The sequence below is a fragment of the Taurulus bubalis genome (genome assembly GCF_910589615.1).
Source record: "Taurulus bubalis genome assembly, chromosome: 11".
In the NCBI taxonomy this organism is placed as follows: Eukaryota; Metazoa; Chordata; class Actinopteri; order Perciformes; family Cottidae; genus Taurulus; species Taurulus bubalis.
The window spans coordinates 17,029,627-17,044,626 of NC_136599.1; the positions used below are offsets into that span (position 1 = coordinate 17,029,627).

Genomic DNA, 15,000 nt, shown 5'->3' on the forward strand with positions numbered 1-15,000 from the left:
GGGTGTGATAGGGGTCGGCCTCTTTCCGCTGGTTAACTAAGTGCTTCAAGAAAAAGAAAAAAAGGAAAAAAGAATTACAAGCAGAAAAAAAGAAAAAAAAAGACTATCAACTCTAGCAGCACCCAAGGACGGCAACGCATCTGGCTAAATGAAGATAAATGCCTGTGGACCATTAGCAACAAGATAAGATCTTTAACAAGGCTTGTTTAAGAGTGTCTGAAGGCAAATTAATTCACAGTTACTCTGCCGGCAGACAGTGTGTTTTCGTGTAACGCATGTATATTTATGATGGAATTAGTTTCAAAAGGAAATCCCTAGAGGAGTTTTTTTGAGTGGAAACACTGGTACAGTGCAATTGATTTCACTCTATTTATGCACTTTCCCACTGGCAGTTCGTCTCGCGCAAGCAAGGAGGCGGTTTCTAATCTTCTATGTAGTATCCACTAATAAAGAGAACGATCAGTGAGTTGAGACAGCAGGGAAAACACAGTTAACAGGCAGATTTGTAATGATAATGGAGCAAAAATAGACTCGGCTGTTTAACATCAGGGCTGAATCATCCTCGGGCAAATCTATCCTTAACCCCAGTGGCAGAACGCAGCAGCATGTCTTTGAAGAGTTGTGATAACTGAGAAAATGGTGAAAAAGAGAGGAATTACTCAGAATCTGATGTCTGGAAATTCGCAGCATCAGCGCGTGCTCTCTGTTTTTGTGTGCGTGTGTGTGTGTGTGAGTCAGTCTGTCTAAACTCACTTCCATAATGAGCTCCCCAGTTTAGGGACAGTAAACGCACTCCGCAATTGAGCGGTTTTCAAACCTAAGAGAAAATGTTTTCTTAGCAGCTGAGGAACTAGGAGGCTCCATGTGTTTCGGGTTAAAGGCACATTTCCGCGTTGAGAGGTATAATTAGTAAGCGTGGCGCACTTTGAGCAGCGTGGTGAGGCAAACCCCGAAAGCCACAAACGGTGAATGATAAGTAGCTCGCCAGCTCCAACATGTGTTTCTCATCAAACATCATGGACCTGAAAACAATTTCCCAATTTCCCCTGTGGCCTGCGACAACAGAGGGCCTTGTGCCGACTCGCAGGGAAAATTTAAGATCAACACTATAGCTGTAAAGCAGAGTTTATGATTTGTTTAATGGGTGTTTTGATGTGAATTATACTTTTTATACACTACCGCTGTCCAACAAGGCACTCATAGCAAATGAAGTAGATACTTTTTAATCCAATCTGTGATTTGGAAATGACAAATGAAAGGAGAAAACATCCCTTGTCTTTTAAAAGCTGGAGGGAACTCATTGTTTGAAGGGAGCCGACAGCCTGGCTGACAGAAAACCTTTTATAATTTTCAGATTTCCGACCAGCGTGGGGTCAAACCAGATCGTACATCACAGATGCCGACTCAAGCCGCCGCTGCTTTCTACAGCGCTCAGACAGACTGTGTGTGGCTTAGAAGTTGAAACAGCACAAAATGAGCTATGAGTCGTCAGTTTTTGATGAACCTCGTCCAGGGAAGAGATTCATATTTTTCTTCCTCGTTTGCGCAGAAGCAGATGTGTCCGCATATGTTTTCCTGCGATATCCAGATGCTACAGTGAAACACCCATGTGCTTAACAAGCTGTGGACATAAAACATTGTCTAAGATTGTCTCTTCCAAGGCACTTTTTTTAGAGCCCAGAGATCATAAAGCGATTTATGAGCAGTGTTATAAAAAGCAAGCAACATTTCATTCTTGCACATAAGTTTTTAGACCAATCACTCAAACCGATTCACCTAAACACTTACAATTCTGAGTAGATTATGAAAAGGGTCTATAAACATCAAGCGGAGGAGGAACGACAATATGGTTAAAGATTATGGTCTCATGATGAGATGCACCATACTTTTTTGCAGCTTTTGTTCTGATGATATACAGTATAATAAGGCTGTCCGTCTTAGGTAGTTATGACTCAGGGCAGTGCAAGAAATTTTACTACGCAAAGGCCTCGAGAAACCATTTCTCTCTCCTCATCAATCTGGAGATTTCAACTGGCAACTTTACTTTTACTGAGCTCTTCTGCTATTTCAGAGTTAGTGCCTGTCGAGCTTTTCTCAAAAACATTAAATCATAGATAACAGACCTTGAAGGTGCAGTCCGTTACTTCCATGTTCAAACTACACTAAAGACAAACTTCTTGCCAGCTTCTGTAAAGTAATTTCAGCTCATTGTTGTTTGTTTGTCGAAAATATATAATATCACAAATATGTAATTTATTGGAATGATTAAGTTAGATGGTACTGGTGTTTTCAAACAGCAACACATGTGCCAATACCTGCTGTAACTAAATTATATAACAACAACTAAAATCTGCAGTAGGATAAAGTGATGCAAAAAACAACAACATTTTTGAATAAAAAATCTCAGAGGTTTAACTGAAATCACTGATATTCCATGCAAAACGGTGTGTGCTGGTTAGTTAGGGTTAGGGTGCGTAGCTGCTGATGAGCTAGTAGCTACCTCTGCTGCAGCCAGTTCCCGTGACAGCTCCTGGATTCTCTGCTGCTGCTGGATCAGGAGCTCCTGGACAGAGACCAGGGTCTGTTGCAGCTGGCTGACTGTGGGAACAAGATAGTAGATTCAGCAAACTTTTTATCAAATTAAAAAGGAAGTTAGATTGCGTGACAATGCTGTTTTGATGCCACAGAACTGAACATTTTCTTTAAAGCGTTGATGAGACTCAACTTGTGTCACTGATCAAAGGGGTCCTCTAAGAATTGTATCAAAGCAAATACCCGGTAACTTAAGTCGCAGCTTTTTGGTCCGAGGTGCTGAGGTAGAGGGTGGGAGGGGACATAGGATGGAGATATTAATCTCTAGTGCCTGAACTTAAATCAAATAACAGTCTCTAACCTTCCATTATCCACCCAGACACTGCCTTCTAATGCATCTTAAATCCTCAAACGATCAACAAAGGAAAAAACAAGGCTCTCATTTGGGAGGAGGCTGCCAGACAAAATGTCCCCCCTAATCCTAATAAATATTGTTCTTTTTCCATTGACTTTGAAGATTGAATTAGTTCAAGTGTTGGTGTTGGACGAGGGTGTATGATTTCAAATAACACTGGGCACAGTTTGTTGCCCCCTGCTTCCAGTCACGCGTGTATTACCAAACAATGCATTAAGTTTCCCCGAGCTGATTATATTACAGAAAACCAATAAACATTCATATAAATCATGGGCGTGTAAAGTGTTAAATCAAGCCTAATAGGATTAACATCAACAGATATTGTGGCGGTCCACTGCTGAGGTTGTCAGGCCAATGGTTAAAAGCCTGAGCTGCAGCCGGCTGGACGGGATGTAAAGAACCCTCCTCTCACATTAGCCCGGGCCAGAACCAAACACAGAGCCCGGCTTGGAGGCTGTGTTTCTTTTGAAAAAACAACACAGACAAAATATTTGATCTTTCAAAGAAGCTAATATCTCGCAGTGACACCTGTGTTTAAATGGGTGGGGTTGTATCAATATAGGTGGGGTGCAGAAACGTTTGATCTTTCCATGCTTGCAGAATCCTATGGAATACAAGTCTGAGCAGGATCATCGGTTCGGGCCAAAAACCACTGTGCAAACAATTTGAGTTAGTTACTCAGTCTGAGCTCCCGCGTGTGACCAGCCTTTCTGAAAACGTTAATAAAGCTAAAATACCGCGGCCATCCCTGTTTAAAAAAAGGTGTTACTATGACAGGGTGTGCACGCTAAACCGAGAGCTGCCCTATTAGTCTCCGATTCCAGCTCACCGCAAAACAGCTTATCCAGATGTGTGTGTCAGGCTGCCAGCCTGTAATGCTGTGTGCCTCCTGAATTACCACTGGCACCGCATTTTCAGCCACTTCAGCCAAACAGTCCAATTCTTTTCATGTCTCTCCACAAAGTTGACTCCTTTGTACTGTTCAGACACTTGACAAAAATGCATATCCCCAGTTATCACAGATATGAAGCCAAGAATAATGAAGTCAATGACTTTGGCCAGGCATGAATCAGAAGGAGACTGTAGATGCTGTGTGTGTGTGTGTGTGTGTGTGTGTGTGTGTGTGTGTGTGTGTGTGTGTGTGTGTGTGTGTGTGTGTGTGTGTGTGTAAGAGAGAATAGGAGACAAGATGATGTGTGAGGCTTGCAGCTGTTGTGAGGAGGGTGCACATTGTGTATTCAGTAAATTATTCAGTAAATACTGCGATATAATGTACACTACATATGTCCAGGCCTGTCTCTGTTTTTAATGGCCAGCTGGTCACCAATATGGCTCCCACCGACAAAGAGTGGCCAAACAGCCGCACAATTCCATTACAGTCTGGGTGCGCTGAAGTAGTTCCAAGATCCATTCATTAATTGTCTGTGTGAAGTTGTAGGCAAATCATAATGGGAGTCAAGGCCCCTACTCTCGAGCTGGGGCTGGCAAGAGAGACTAATGTGGTCCCCATTCAAAAGGATACATCACCTCATTGCGCCCGGCAATAGAGAAATACATGAACTTTAACAAAAGGGGGTTCAAGCAATTGGCAGCAGCGAGGCAGTCGGTCGCTATTACTCAGTGCAGCGAGGAGAGAGGGAGCGAGACGGAGAGGAAGACAAAGGGAAAGCAGAGGGAGAAAACTCTCAGTGTAATTGCAACCCCTCTCCCCAACTGTTAACTACAACAGTCATTAACTACAATAGCAGCTTGGCTACTGCAGTCATAGCAAATTAGTTCCCCACACTGGCTGAAGAAAGGACCCATGTTTTTTTCCCCCCACTGGAGTCTCACCTACTCGCTGCAAAGCACAGGAGGTGTTTAACGCACAGGAGGATCCGGTCTATACCGACAAGCAAAACAGGGTTTGTAACTTGGCACATGTCCAGAGAGTGATAAGTAGATGGGCAGATAATATGGGCAGAGAAATAGACGGAGGAAATGTGTTTGCATAGTTGGGAGAAAATGACCATAAAAGAGCCCATATTTGTTAATCAGATTCAGGGTGACACACCTTGCACGCGATCTCACACAACTGCTGCCCTCCAACTACCGAAGCCAGCCAGAAAACAATAGCATGGGTGTGACTGGATAGAACGATAACAGCCATATTTTCTATGTTGGTCCGTGATAGGAGCTCTCAACTCAAACACACGTAATTTGTTTTAATTTGGAGATGAAGGGAAAATCAAACAAAGGATGCTTGTATTGTAACTGACAAGGTCATATTTATGATTCAAGTTAAGAATACCGCCTGTGGTAGAAACATTTGTTTGGCTCCCGTTTGTCTCTCTGCAGATCAAAACCCTGCAAACACATTCATGATTCATGCAGTTTTTCTACCAGACTTGGAACTATCTTTGGGCATACAAACCTCCTTTTACTTTGTTTGATATCTCATACAGACAGGTGCACACAACTCATGTACACTTGAAATGTGACTTTATTCTATTTAAAAGGGGAATTCACTTGATTGATATAAGACATTTTGATTCATTATTTCCTAATTCAAGCAAACATTATGTAATATGCCATCAAAGCTCTACATTTACATCAAATTGAATCAAAACTCACCTTTTCAAAAACTGATTTAATGTTTGATTTAATGTCATGTCACTTCATCTCCGGTTCTTTTATTTAACCTGTCGTGTAAACCAGCTTTGAGTATCTTGAAAATTATTATATTTATATTGTCTTTATTCCTAGTCTACTTATCTCAATGGAAATCGTTACCTTTCAGGTGAAAACATACTCCAGTTCAACGGTACTGCTAACGAGACCAAACTTTTTCTGAGTGCCTCTCTCATTTACGCCTCCCTGGATTTTTAATTATACTGACGAAGAGCTCTCCTTGCTTCTCTCTCTCTCTCTCTCTCTCTCTCTCTCTCTCTCTCTCCATGTCTGACAGCCAGGTTGAGATTCCTCACCTGTCCAACATGGGAGCCGCACCTGTCACTGTGCACTTAATCACACTAGGGCCAGTGCTGAGCCCAGACGCCACACAGTGCCATGCCGCACGCACACCCAACACACAAACAGAAAATTAAAATGAACTTTCTCGCAACCTACGGGAAGAGGGTGGATGTTGATGATGGTGGTGGAGGTTTGGATGGGAGTGAGGTTGGTGCAGGGGGAGACGGATGGATGGGGGGAAGGAGAGAGGATGGGCAGGCGAGGGGGGAGAAAAGTTGTCATTTCCCAACTGCTCATTAATATTCCGAGGTTAAGAGCTTTTCAGCGAAACGTAATTAATTGAGCCCGAGCCTGACAGTAAACAAGCAATTTCAAATTAAAGCGAAATGACAGCGGCGTCATTTGTTAAAAACGTGCGGGGGCCCCCGATTTTGGCGACAGATAAATGAGGGAAAATGTTAAGGAGGGAGAAAGTGATGAAGATATTAATCTTCACCTGTCTGTGTCAGCGTGCCACTCATTGCTGCAATGTTGCTCTCCATCCTCTGCAGATGCTTCTTGTCCTCTCGGCTGCCCATAATGAGGGGAAGGATGTGTTTCTGCAATTAAAAGCATGGCACAATATCACACTTTGCTCTGGTGGGAATGGGCAGAAGATGAGGCAAAGACAGGGCCACCTAGACTTGGCAGCAGAGGGTCAAAGGCATTGTTTTATTGGACTAGTACCTCGTTGTCTAAACTGCCTGGTTAGGAACATGAAGAGTATCCAAGCATTTACACACATCTTGTGATCAACCCATTAGTCGATTAGAAAATGAATGAACATTTTTGATAAAACAATTAGTAAATTAAATATATTTAAGTTTTAAACTCAATTTGAAGCAATTTGAAGATGCAGCCACTTCATTTGGTAATTTAAATGATCAGACTAATCTATAACTAACGTAACTGTTTGTTGTATGCATGTCTGACAGTCAAATGTGTGTTATCTAGTGTTAACCAGATTAACTGCATGCGAGTGTCTCAATGAATCCTTTACAAGTGTGTGTGGAGCAGAGCTCACCAAATAAAGTTAATGTCCATGAGATCCTGTAGGAGCACACTAAATTACATACATGTTGTTTTGTCTTGTTGAATGAGGATCCCTTAATCCCTTGTAGCCAGTTTGCAGCCCTCTGCTGCCTGAGCCAGGTTTTCGCTCCAACTCAGGTGGCAAGCAGCCACACCCGTGCAAGTAATAAACACTTTTTAGAGAAAAAGATTAAATGAGTGTCAACACGTAGTAATTAATAAGTGGGTTGCTGTGAGTGTGGTGTTTACAAGGTGTGCCATAACATAAATAAAGTATGGGCAGAAGCCTGGACATATGGTGCGACTGGCGCTACGCTCCGGTGACATGACAGCAACCTGTGCCGTCCCGCCAGGGAATCCCACCTCCCAGACGACTGGTGGCTGGCAAACCCTGCTGCACGTAGGGAACAGTGGACTGGTACAGCGCGTGTTTTCATCAGCGAAAGACCGCAGGGACATTGGAACAAATGACAGGAGACCGTGTATGTGCATGTGCAGCCTTATGAAAGGCTGTGTAAAGAAGGATGAAATAATAGGACATAACAGGATCTATAGAGAAGCCAATATGTCCGACAGGGTCAGGTAGGCATATGCAAGTACATGATACGCGCTCCCTTTCTCTCTCTTGCACACACAGAGGAGAATGGCCTGTCATCCGGGCCGAGAGCTACTGCTAAAGCTCCTGTCCTCCTCTAAAACGAGAGTAATGGCTTCCACATGCCACTCAGACTACTACTAACAACCACTATGGGATTAATGTCACCGGGGACAAGGGGCCTCATGAGCTCATGTTCAAGGGCTGCTAAGCCCGATAAAAACCAGGGTGATTATTTTTAGACGGTAGGACGTCAAAAAAAATGGTTGTGTGCTGTGTTAGCAACTATATTTTGAAAGGAAAAAAAAATATTTGAGAGGAGGAGGGAAGGTTAAGTTAAAAAGAAGGGGTTCAAATGAGATCATGCTTTGACGTAAAGCAGGGTAGCTTTAATAACAAGACCAGAGTGATGTTGCATACTGCAGAGGCGCCTTCTATTCTAGCACCCTCATTCATCATAAATGATGTACTTGCTAAGCCCACCAATTTTAATGTAATATCAGGGAGACAGTACTGACAGATCTGAGGATGCAAAGGATAATTTGTATCACAAATTTAAGAAAGATTAACTGTGAAAACAAAGTCAGTGGAGAAACATAGCCCAAAGAGCAGGAGGAGCCGTATGTAACTTACTTTGTAGAGCTGATGAAAGCCGAAGGCGATGCCCACCATGATGATGGTGAGGGCACCGTAGCCTCTCCATCTGTAGCCTGCTGGACCTGGAGAGGAGGATACATCACTTGAAGCAAATGTGAAGTTGAAGTTTTAGCTCCAAAGTACAGCATAAATCTTGTACACTACATACATTTTTGCTCACCATATTTGAATGCATGTTAGATTGTTTTATTGTACTTTTTTGGTCACTTTTTGTCAATGTTATATAACGCATGGTTGCATACTTTAGATACAAATTAATAGAAAAGGTCTGCACTGCATTACCTCACTGTGATAATGAAACGTATTGCTGTTCTAATTGTGTAAATGTTCTTTGTCGTAGATTAGACAACACAAGCAGGTTTTAATAAGAGTCCACTCATGATAAAAAAGCCAGTCTGCCTTAATCAATTGAAAAAAATGCATTCACCATCTAGTCAAAAACCCAGAAACAAGGTTTCCAGAATGATTAGATTTGATATAAAGTATACACAATTTGCAGTAAATAGAAAATCCCATGTGTGGTCCTCCTAGATAAAGAAATGGTACAGTCTTTTTGCAATTTACTTGTCCATTTAACGAGCACCATACAATACAATTGATCCATTGGTGACGTTCCAAAGTCCATCTATTTATCCACCCGTTTGCGCGAAATGTCTGAACTATAAAGGGTAAACAAGCACTTCATTCTGCTCTTCCAGAAAGAACACCATTGTCTTCCACTTTTTTGACGTTCGGCCTAATACAGTGTTTGCATATAAACCTTTAAACAACTAAAGCTGGCTGAAAGGTAACTGTGTGTGTGAGTTCGTGTGTTTAGAAGTTGACTGCCTTGCTGAGTGACAGATAATGTGAAAGTGTGTCATTGTGCAAGCTGTCATCTGGGTAGGCCAACTGTCTGTCAAAGTGGAAATTCCCCACATAAGAGAGGCATTCAACTGAAAATGTCACTAAACAACAAACAGGTCTGGAGGAAATATACTGTGCGAGTTTTTCTCCTATTTACTGTTGATGGGGCCCAAATGAATATGAAATTATTAGCGGCTAGGCCACTAAAGTATGCCACTGATATTCTATTACAGGTCTGATTTCACCTAATGGGTTATGTGGTACATGTTTACTTGCTTGAAGTAAGTAAACCAGATTGATCTTGAGCCTAACCACTTGTGTGATTTGACATGCAAATAAAATGAGACCCGTTGTCATATTGGACTACATGGTATAGATTCAAGGTGAACGCTATTCTATTCTCCTCACTCAAGGCCGTGTTTCATTGCGGCTGCGGCATTCAGGGATGAACCTGTAACCTTTCCTATCGAAGAATTTTGAGTCATTCTCCAGCATCCATATGGTAACCACATAAATTTGGGTCTTCATCAACATTATAGCTGCGACAGACTGTCACCTATCCCAGAATACTGTGCTTCTGAAAGGCCTGGGAGTCCTTGGGATAGGTGGTTGACCCTGAACAAGCCTCACTGCATCACTGGGATGCAGGGGTCTTCACTTGCTCTTTTCCCCCCGTTAGGACCTTTCATTCTTCCTCTATCTCTCTTTTTCCTCTACCACTTCCACTCTGCCATCTTCCTTTTTTTATTTGGTCACTTAAGCTGTGGAACTATGGTATCCATCCCCCGTTTTTCCAATCTCCTCTCAAATTTATTGGGTTCAGTGGAGGCCTTCCTGTCCTTCTACCGCGTGGAAATAGAGATCAGAGTATCCATTACTTCGACAGAGATGGATGCGGGTCTCCGTGCACCGTCCCCATAACAAGGACATCAAAGAGAGGTAGCCCCCTCTTTTCAGCATGACCCCCCATACAAGACTCCCCGCTCTCTCCTCATTATGCAGCTCCCTTATAGCCGTTTTGATATAAAACCCCCCACTATGGACGGAGAGCGGCGAGTCTCCCTAACTACATGGCCATCCCATCAACATCACTTTCATTACAAAACATGAGATGCCAGGGGAGTCAAGGACAGTGTGGTAATAAATGAGGGTGGAATACATCTGGAATCATTGTCATATGGGTTAAGCATTACGCGGACTTCATTCTGCATTGGTAAATCAGTGGACAGCACTCATAACCTCCTGAGGTAAAAAAGATACAGGTTGCGGATGTGAGGTCTTGCCAGTGGAGAACCTCTCGAAACAGAATGGCAAGAGACTTCATGAGCTTGTGCTGTGCAATGTCACATCCATGTATCTGAATTCACAATCAAGGCCAATGTTGTATGGCATGCATGTCTATAACACTTGTTAAGATCCTGCTATTTGGTGAGCTGCCAATAATAATCCTCTTTAATGGGTTTAAATTAATAAAAACAAAAATGGAAGATCTCTCTCTCTCTCTCTCTCTCTCTCTCTTTCTCTCTCTCTCTGGCTTTACATTTTAAATTAAACTTTTTTTTTTCGCCAGGTGAGACATAAAATATGCACATAAAACATTGATACTATTTATATGCACCAGGTATCAACGGGGAGAAAAGGGTGTGTGCACTCACTATGTGGTGCAAGAGCCAGCTGATGTGCTTGGAGTGGATGTGGGGGCCCCACGGGGCTCAGAGGCAGGACTTCTTCTGTGCTGCCAGAGCGCTGGATGGCCAACTCTACCTCCTCATCCGTCAGCCCTGGAATCAAGACACACACACATTTAAGACATTTAGAGGGGGGTGCAGTGACGGCGTGTTAATGGCTCCTCGGCTATCATAATGTATGCTTAAATACTTCCCAAGCTGCCCACAAATCTTTTAAGTACAATTTAGAGAAAGTATGACAAATCTTCATTCAATTTTACTTTCCCTCTTCACAAAAATACATTTTCATTTCATAATTCAGAAATTCCACTGAGAGTTACTGTTTCAGGGACATCCATCAAAGGAAGATAGTGAGGAAAGGTTCACACAATGAAATCTGAAACTCTGCTAGCCTATTAACTGCCACCAAAGGCAAAGAAAATAAGAGTCTGTCCACTTCTCCAGTTATATTTCCCATGTGGAGATTTCATACACCCCAGACAGCGAAAATGCATTATTTTAATTTCTTCATTGTAATGTAAATGTATTACATAATTTTGCAAATGCCAATATAATTTAATCTTCAGATCTTTTTAATGATTTTAGTGATGATTAAATTGCAAAGGGCTCCCTGATGGAGAATCTGATGGGAGGGGGAAAAAAAATCTAATATGAACATCTCCTTTTGTGGCAAGAAAGGATTTTATTTCAGGCGCCATATGCTACCATTGCTGTGGGTCTCATCTTTTAATGAGCGACTCGGTCTAAACAAAAGGAAAATAATTACAACTTTTGATGAACTACATTCAAAAACAATATTAACCAATTCATAGAAAAACAATTAGGAGAAAGCTGAAGACAAACAACCCAAACTGTTAAATACAGAAGTTCTTCGACACTGCTGAGCATGATTTAGCTTATGAGAAAAAATCTGCAAAATCTGTAGCATTATGTTGTCTTTGCTCATCGTGGACTAACAATGCATCTCTGCCTAACATCTTACTATTACTTCCTTTATCCATTTCCCTTGCTTATTGACAGAAAATTCTCTTTGTAAGAAAGCCTTTTACTTGAACTATTCCCTCAGGATGTAGAGTTTACACACGCTCAGAATACGCTTCCTCCATCCTTTCAGAGAAATCGAGCAATTGGAAAAGGTTCCGTTGCAGTGCTTCAGGGGATGACTCAACGTTTTCATTAACAGCAAGAGCACATAGCCAGATCCTGATATAGCTGGTACTGACGCCAGAGTGGTCTTCACAAGAGAAGCACACAATAACACCTTTGTGGAGTATTATTAATATAAACTGTGCCAGCATGTAAAACAGAACTTTCAATTTTTTTAAAAAGGTGGATAAGATACCATAACCAAATCAAATGATTCCTTCCAATTGAAGAATCCGAATAGATGGTTGAACCTTGATCAGAAATACCGTTCTAAACTATCCTCGAAGCCCAAAAGCAGAAAGAAATCCTTTGATAATCTACCACACAGTTTATGCCAAGAGGAGGTCCCTCCTGTCACCTATTTAAATGCTCAGAGGACTTCAAATGGCCATGAAAATGGTTGAATAATTGAAGGCAAATATTGGCCGGCCTGTAGTCTACAGCAGGTCCTGAGTGCCAGGAAGTGGTGAGCGCCATGTGCTGAGTTTGTGCAGTCAGACTGCACTGTCAAATAAGCAATAATGTGTCCCTGGACTCCTGATTCATCTGACCACAGCAGACTACACGGTGGCAGACTATTGAGTGAGACATGCAAAGATCTCAGTTTCACTGAATGAGAAGAAATAAAAACACGCTTCAGGTTTTCTCCTTTCACCTTGAAATCTATTTTTGTTGTTAAATCCACATGTATGCTGCTATAGAGCATTAATGTATGTACACCTCAATAGCTGTTCACATCTTTGTTGTTTATGCAGGAAATGAAAGATTTTTGTAATAGAATACATGGAAATTCTTAGCGCTGTTTACTAGTCAAATTACAGCTTGCTAAGTTGTGTTGTATGCTCTGATCTGTAGAACAACAGCAAATGAAAGAGCCCTTAGATCCAAAAGAAAAGGGAACAAGGTGAAAGTGAGTTTTACATATAAAAGGAAAAGACAAAAAAGGGATTGTGAAATTTATTATGAGTTGCAAAACCTGTGGAATGACCCTTGGACCCCCATTTCAGATCGACGTGTGGGGAGATGAATTTTTTAAGACATAAATTACACCTAATGACGACACCATAAAAAAGAACAATAATGGAAAGCTATTCTGTATTTCATTATACTGTATTATTTGGTGCACCTGATACACGCAGTGCCTGTTTATGAGTCACCGTATTAGCAGATGCTCAGCCAAAGCATTTGCTTTGACCTTGCCATTCTCATTGGGGCATGAAATTACGGTGCTGGCACCTCGATATTACAGCTATAAATACTGTAAACTGCATATCTGGGCTACGTTTTCTATTGTCTTTCAACATAAACCTGATCGGTATTTATTTAAAGGAAAACCCATTGCTCGTCAGGTTATTTACAGCTCTATTTTCAGTGGCTCATATTCTCTGGGTATTTTTAAAGGGCAAAGAGGCAGCAAGGCTCTTACATTAAATCCATTTCTCCAATTCTGGCACTTCTGGACTTTATGGGTCAACACCTAGGCCGGACAGCCAATTATAGAAATTGCTTACTAAAATATTTTGGGCGGTAAAAGGTGAATGCCTTTTTCACTGTCGTCCCAAGGCCTGAATTATGAAGTTGTCCTTGAGTGAAGATTACTTACATTTTGGATATCGTAGTCAGAAAAAAAATGGCATGGCGGGGGTCATAAATAGATGGAGGTCAATGGGTTATTAAGAAGTCGAGTTCAACTTGTCCCGCTGCGCTGGCGAGGGAGATTCTACATGTCATTTGGTTCAGTACAACTGCTTGAAAATGGAATGCCCTAAATAATGACCACTCTCATCTCAGTATTCATTTATGTATTAAAAGGGGGGACTCTCCTCTCATTTCCCTTCTTTATCGCCTTGTACTGATGACAAAGTAGGCAAGGCCTCGACTAGGTGGCGCCGTAGAGTAATTTATAACCACATCAATCCCTTTACCTTCTATGCAGGCCTTGGTCATTGTCATTTTTGTCCGAGAGGTGAGTCACATAACCCCACTTACAAACCGCATCCTATTAATATCTGGGATGATGAACCTTACCCTTACCTTCAAACCAGGTATGGTAATAGACCAACAGCCTACCTATGTTCACTGTGACCCTCGATCACTGGCCCTCTACTCAGGGTGAAATCTATTAGCATTATTTATTCAACTCAATAACAATTGGGATGGCATGAAAAAGAAATAAGTCAAGCCATCATTTATGTCACACTGACAGAGAATGTACTGTGCCTGTAATGCATTTAATATTGTATTAAACTGTAATGCAACAATGCACGCTATGTGTACTCTATGTGCTTTACTTTCCCAAACAAACTGCAGCCAGTTTGGTAATCTGGGAGCAGCGGAGGGCTGTCAGTTTAGGCGCCACGGTCAAAGTGACATGTTGAAAGGTGGAAAATGTTGTTGACTTTGGCTTTTGAATTTGATTTTTTTTGTAATTATGTGTGTAACTGCTAATTGTCTGGGCTTAATGATGGTGCCAAAATGGGGCCCAACGCTCTTTAGTTGTTACATCTGTTAATTGTAGAGGACATAGATGGCACAATTCACTAGATGAGACTGGAGCACATTATATTTCACTCAAACACAATAAAATGTACTCGATCTTGGCAAGGAACAAGAAAAGCAAAATTGTTTCAAGATGGCTGCAAGACAATTTAAATGCAACTCATTTCCCGTCTCCTCTACAAAAGAAAGAAGAAAAAAACATCTGGGTTTAAATCTTGATTTATATTAGATCTAAGTGACAAAGTTTCAATATTTCAGCCAGTTTATTCAACAAGGACTCAAGAAGGGCAGCGAGAAATATTGGACTCCATAATTGCCAATTCATACCCTCAAATTGACAGTTGAAGGAAAACAGAAAATTATATTTTTCAATGAATATTGAAATAAACCACACTATTAGGATCTCCTTAGAAAAAAACAAGATGTAACTAGAGAGGCATCCTTCAGTGCAGATTAGGGCTCAACTGTGCAGGGAAATAATATGCAGGAGTGGGATTATTGTGTAAAGATTCTGCAACATGCAATCAAAGTGGGCCCTATTTTCCCCTTCATCAGCTGTCCAGCGTAAGTACTGGCAGCAAGAGGAATCCAATTTAAAA

The 15,000-nt window shown here is 41.6% G+C and overlaps 1 protein-coding gene across 1 annotated transcript in view; it reads right to left on the minus strand.

Moving 5' to 3' along the window:
- pex14 (peroxisomal biogenesis factor 14) overlaps positions 1-15,000 on the minus strand; it is a gene marked incomplete at its 3' end in the record, with an annotated part of 43,082 nt that overhangs the window by 6,761 nt on the left and 21,321 nt on the right. Inside the window, 6 exon segments of the mRNA XM_079226178.1 lie at position 1; positions 4-43; positions 2,501-2,598; positions 6,396-6,498; positions 8,199-8,284; positions 10,724-10,849. The exon segment at position 1 is cut by the window's left edge and continues 16 nt beyond it. Coding sequence (XP_079082304.1) covers position 1; positions 4-43; positions 2,501-2,598; positions 6,396-6,498; positions 8,199-8,284; positions 10,724-10,849 — 454 coding nt within the window.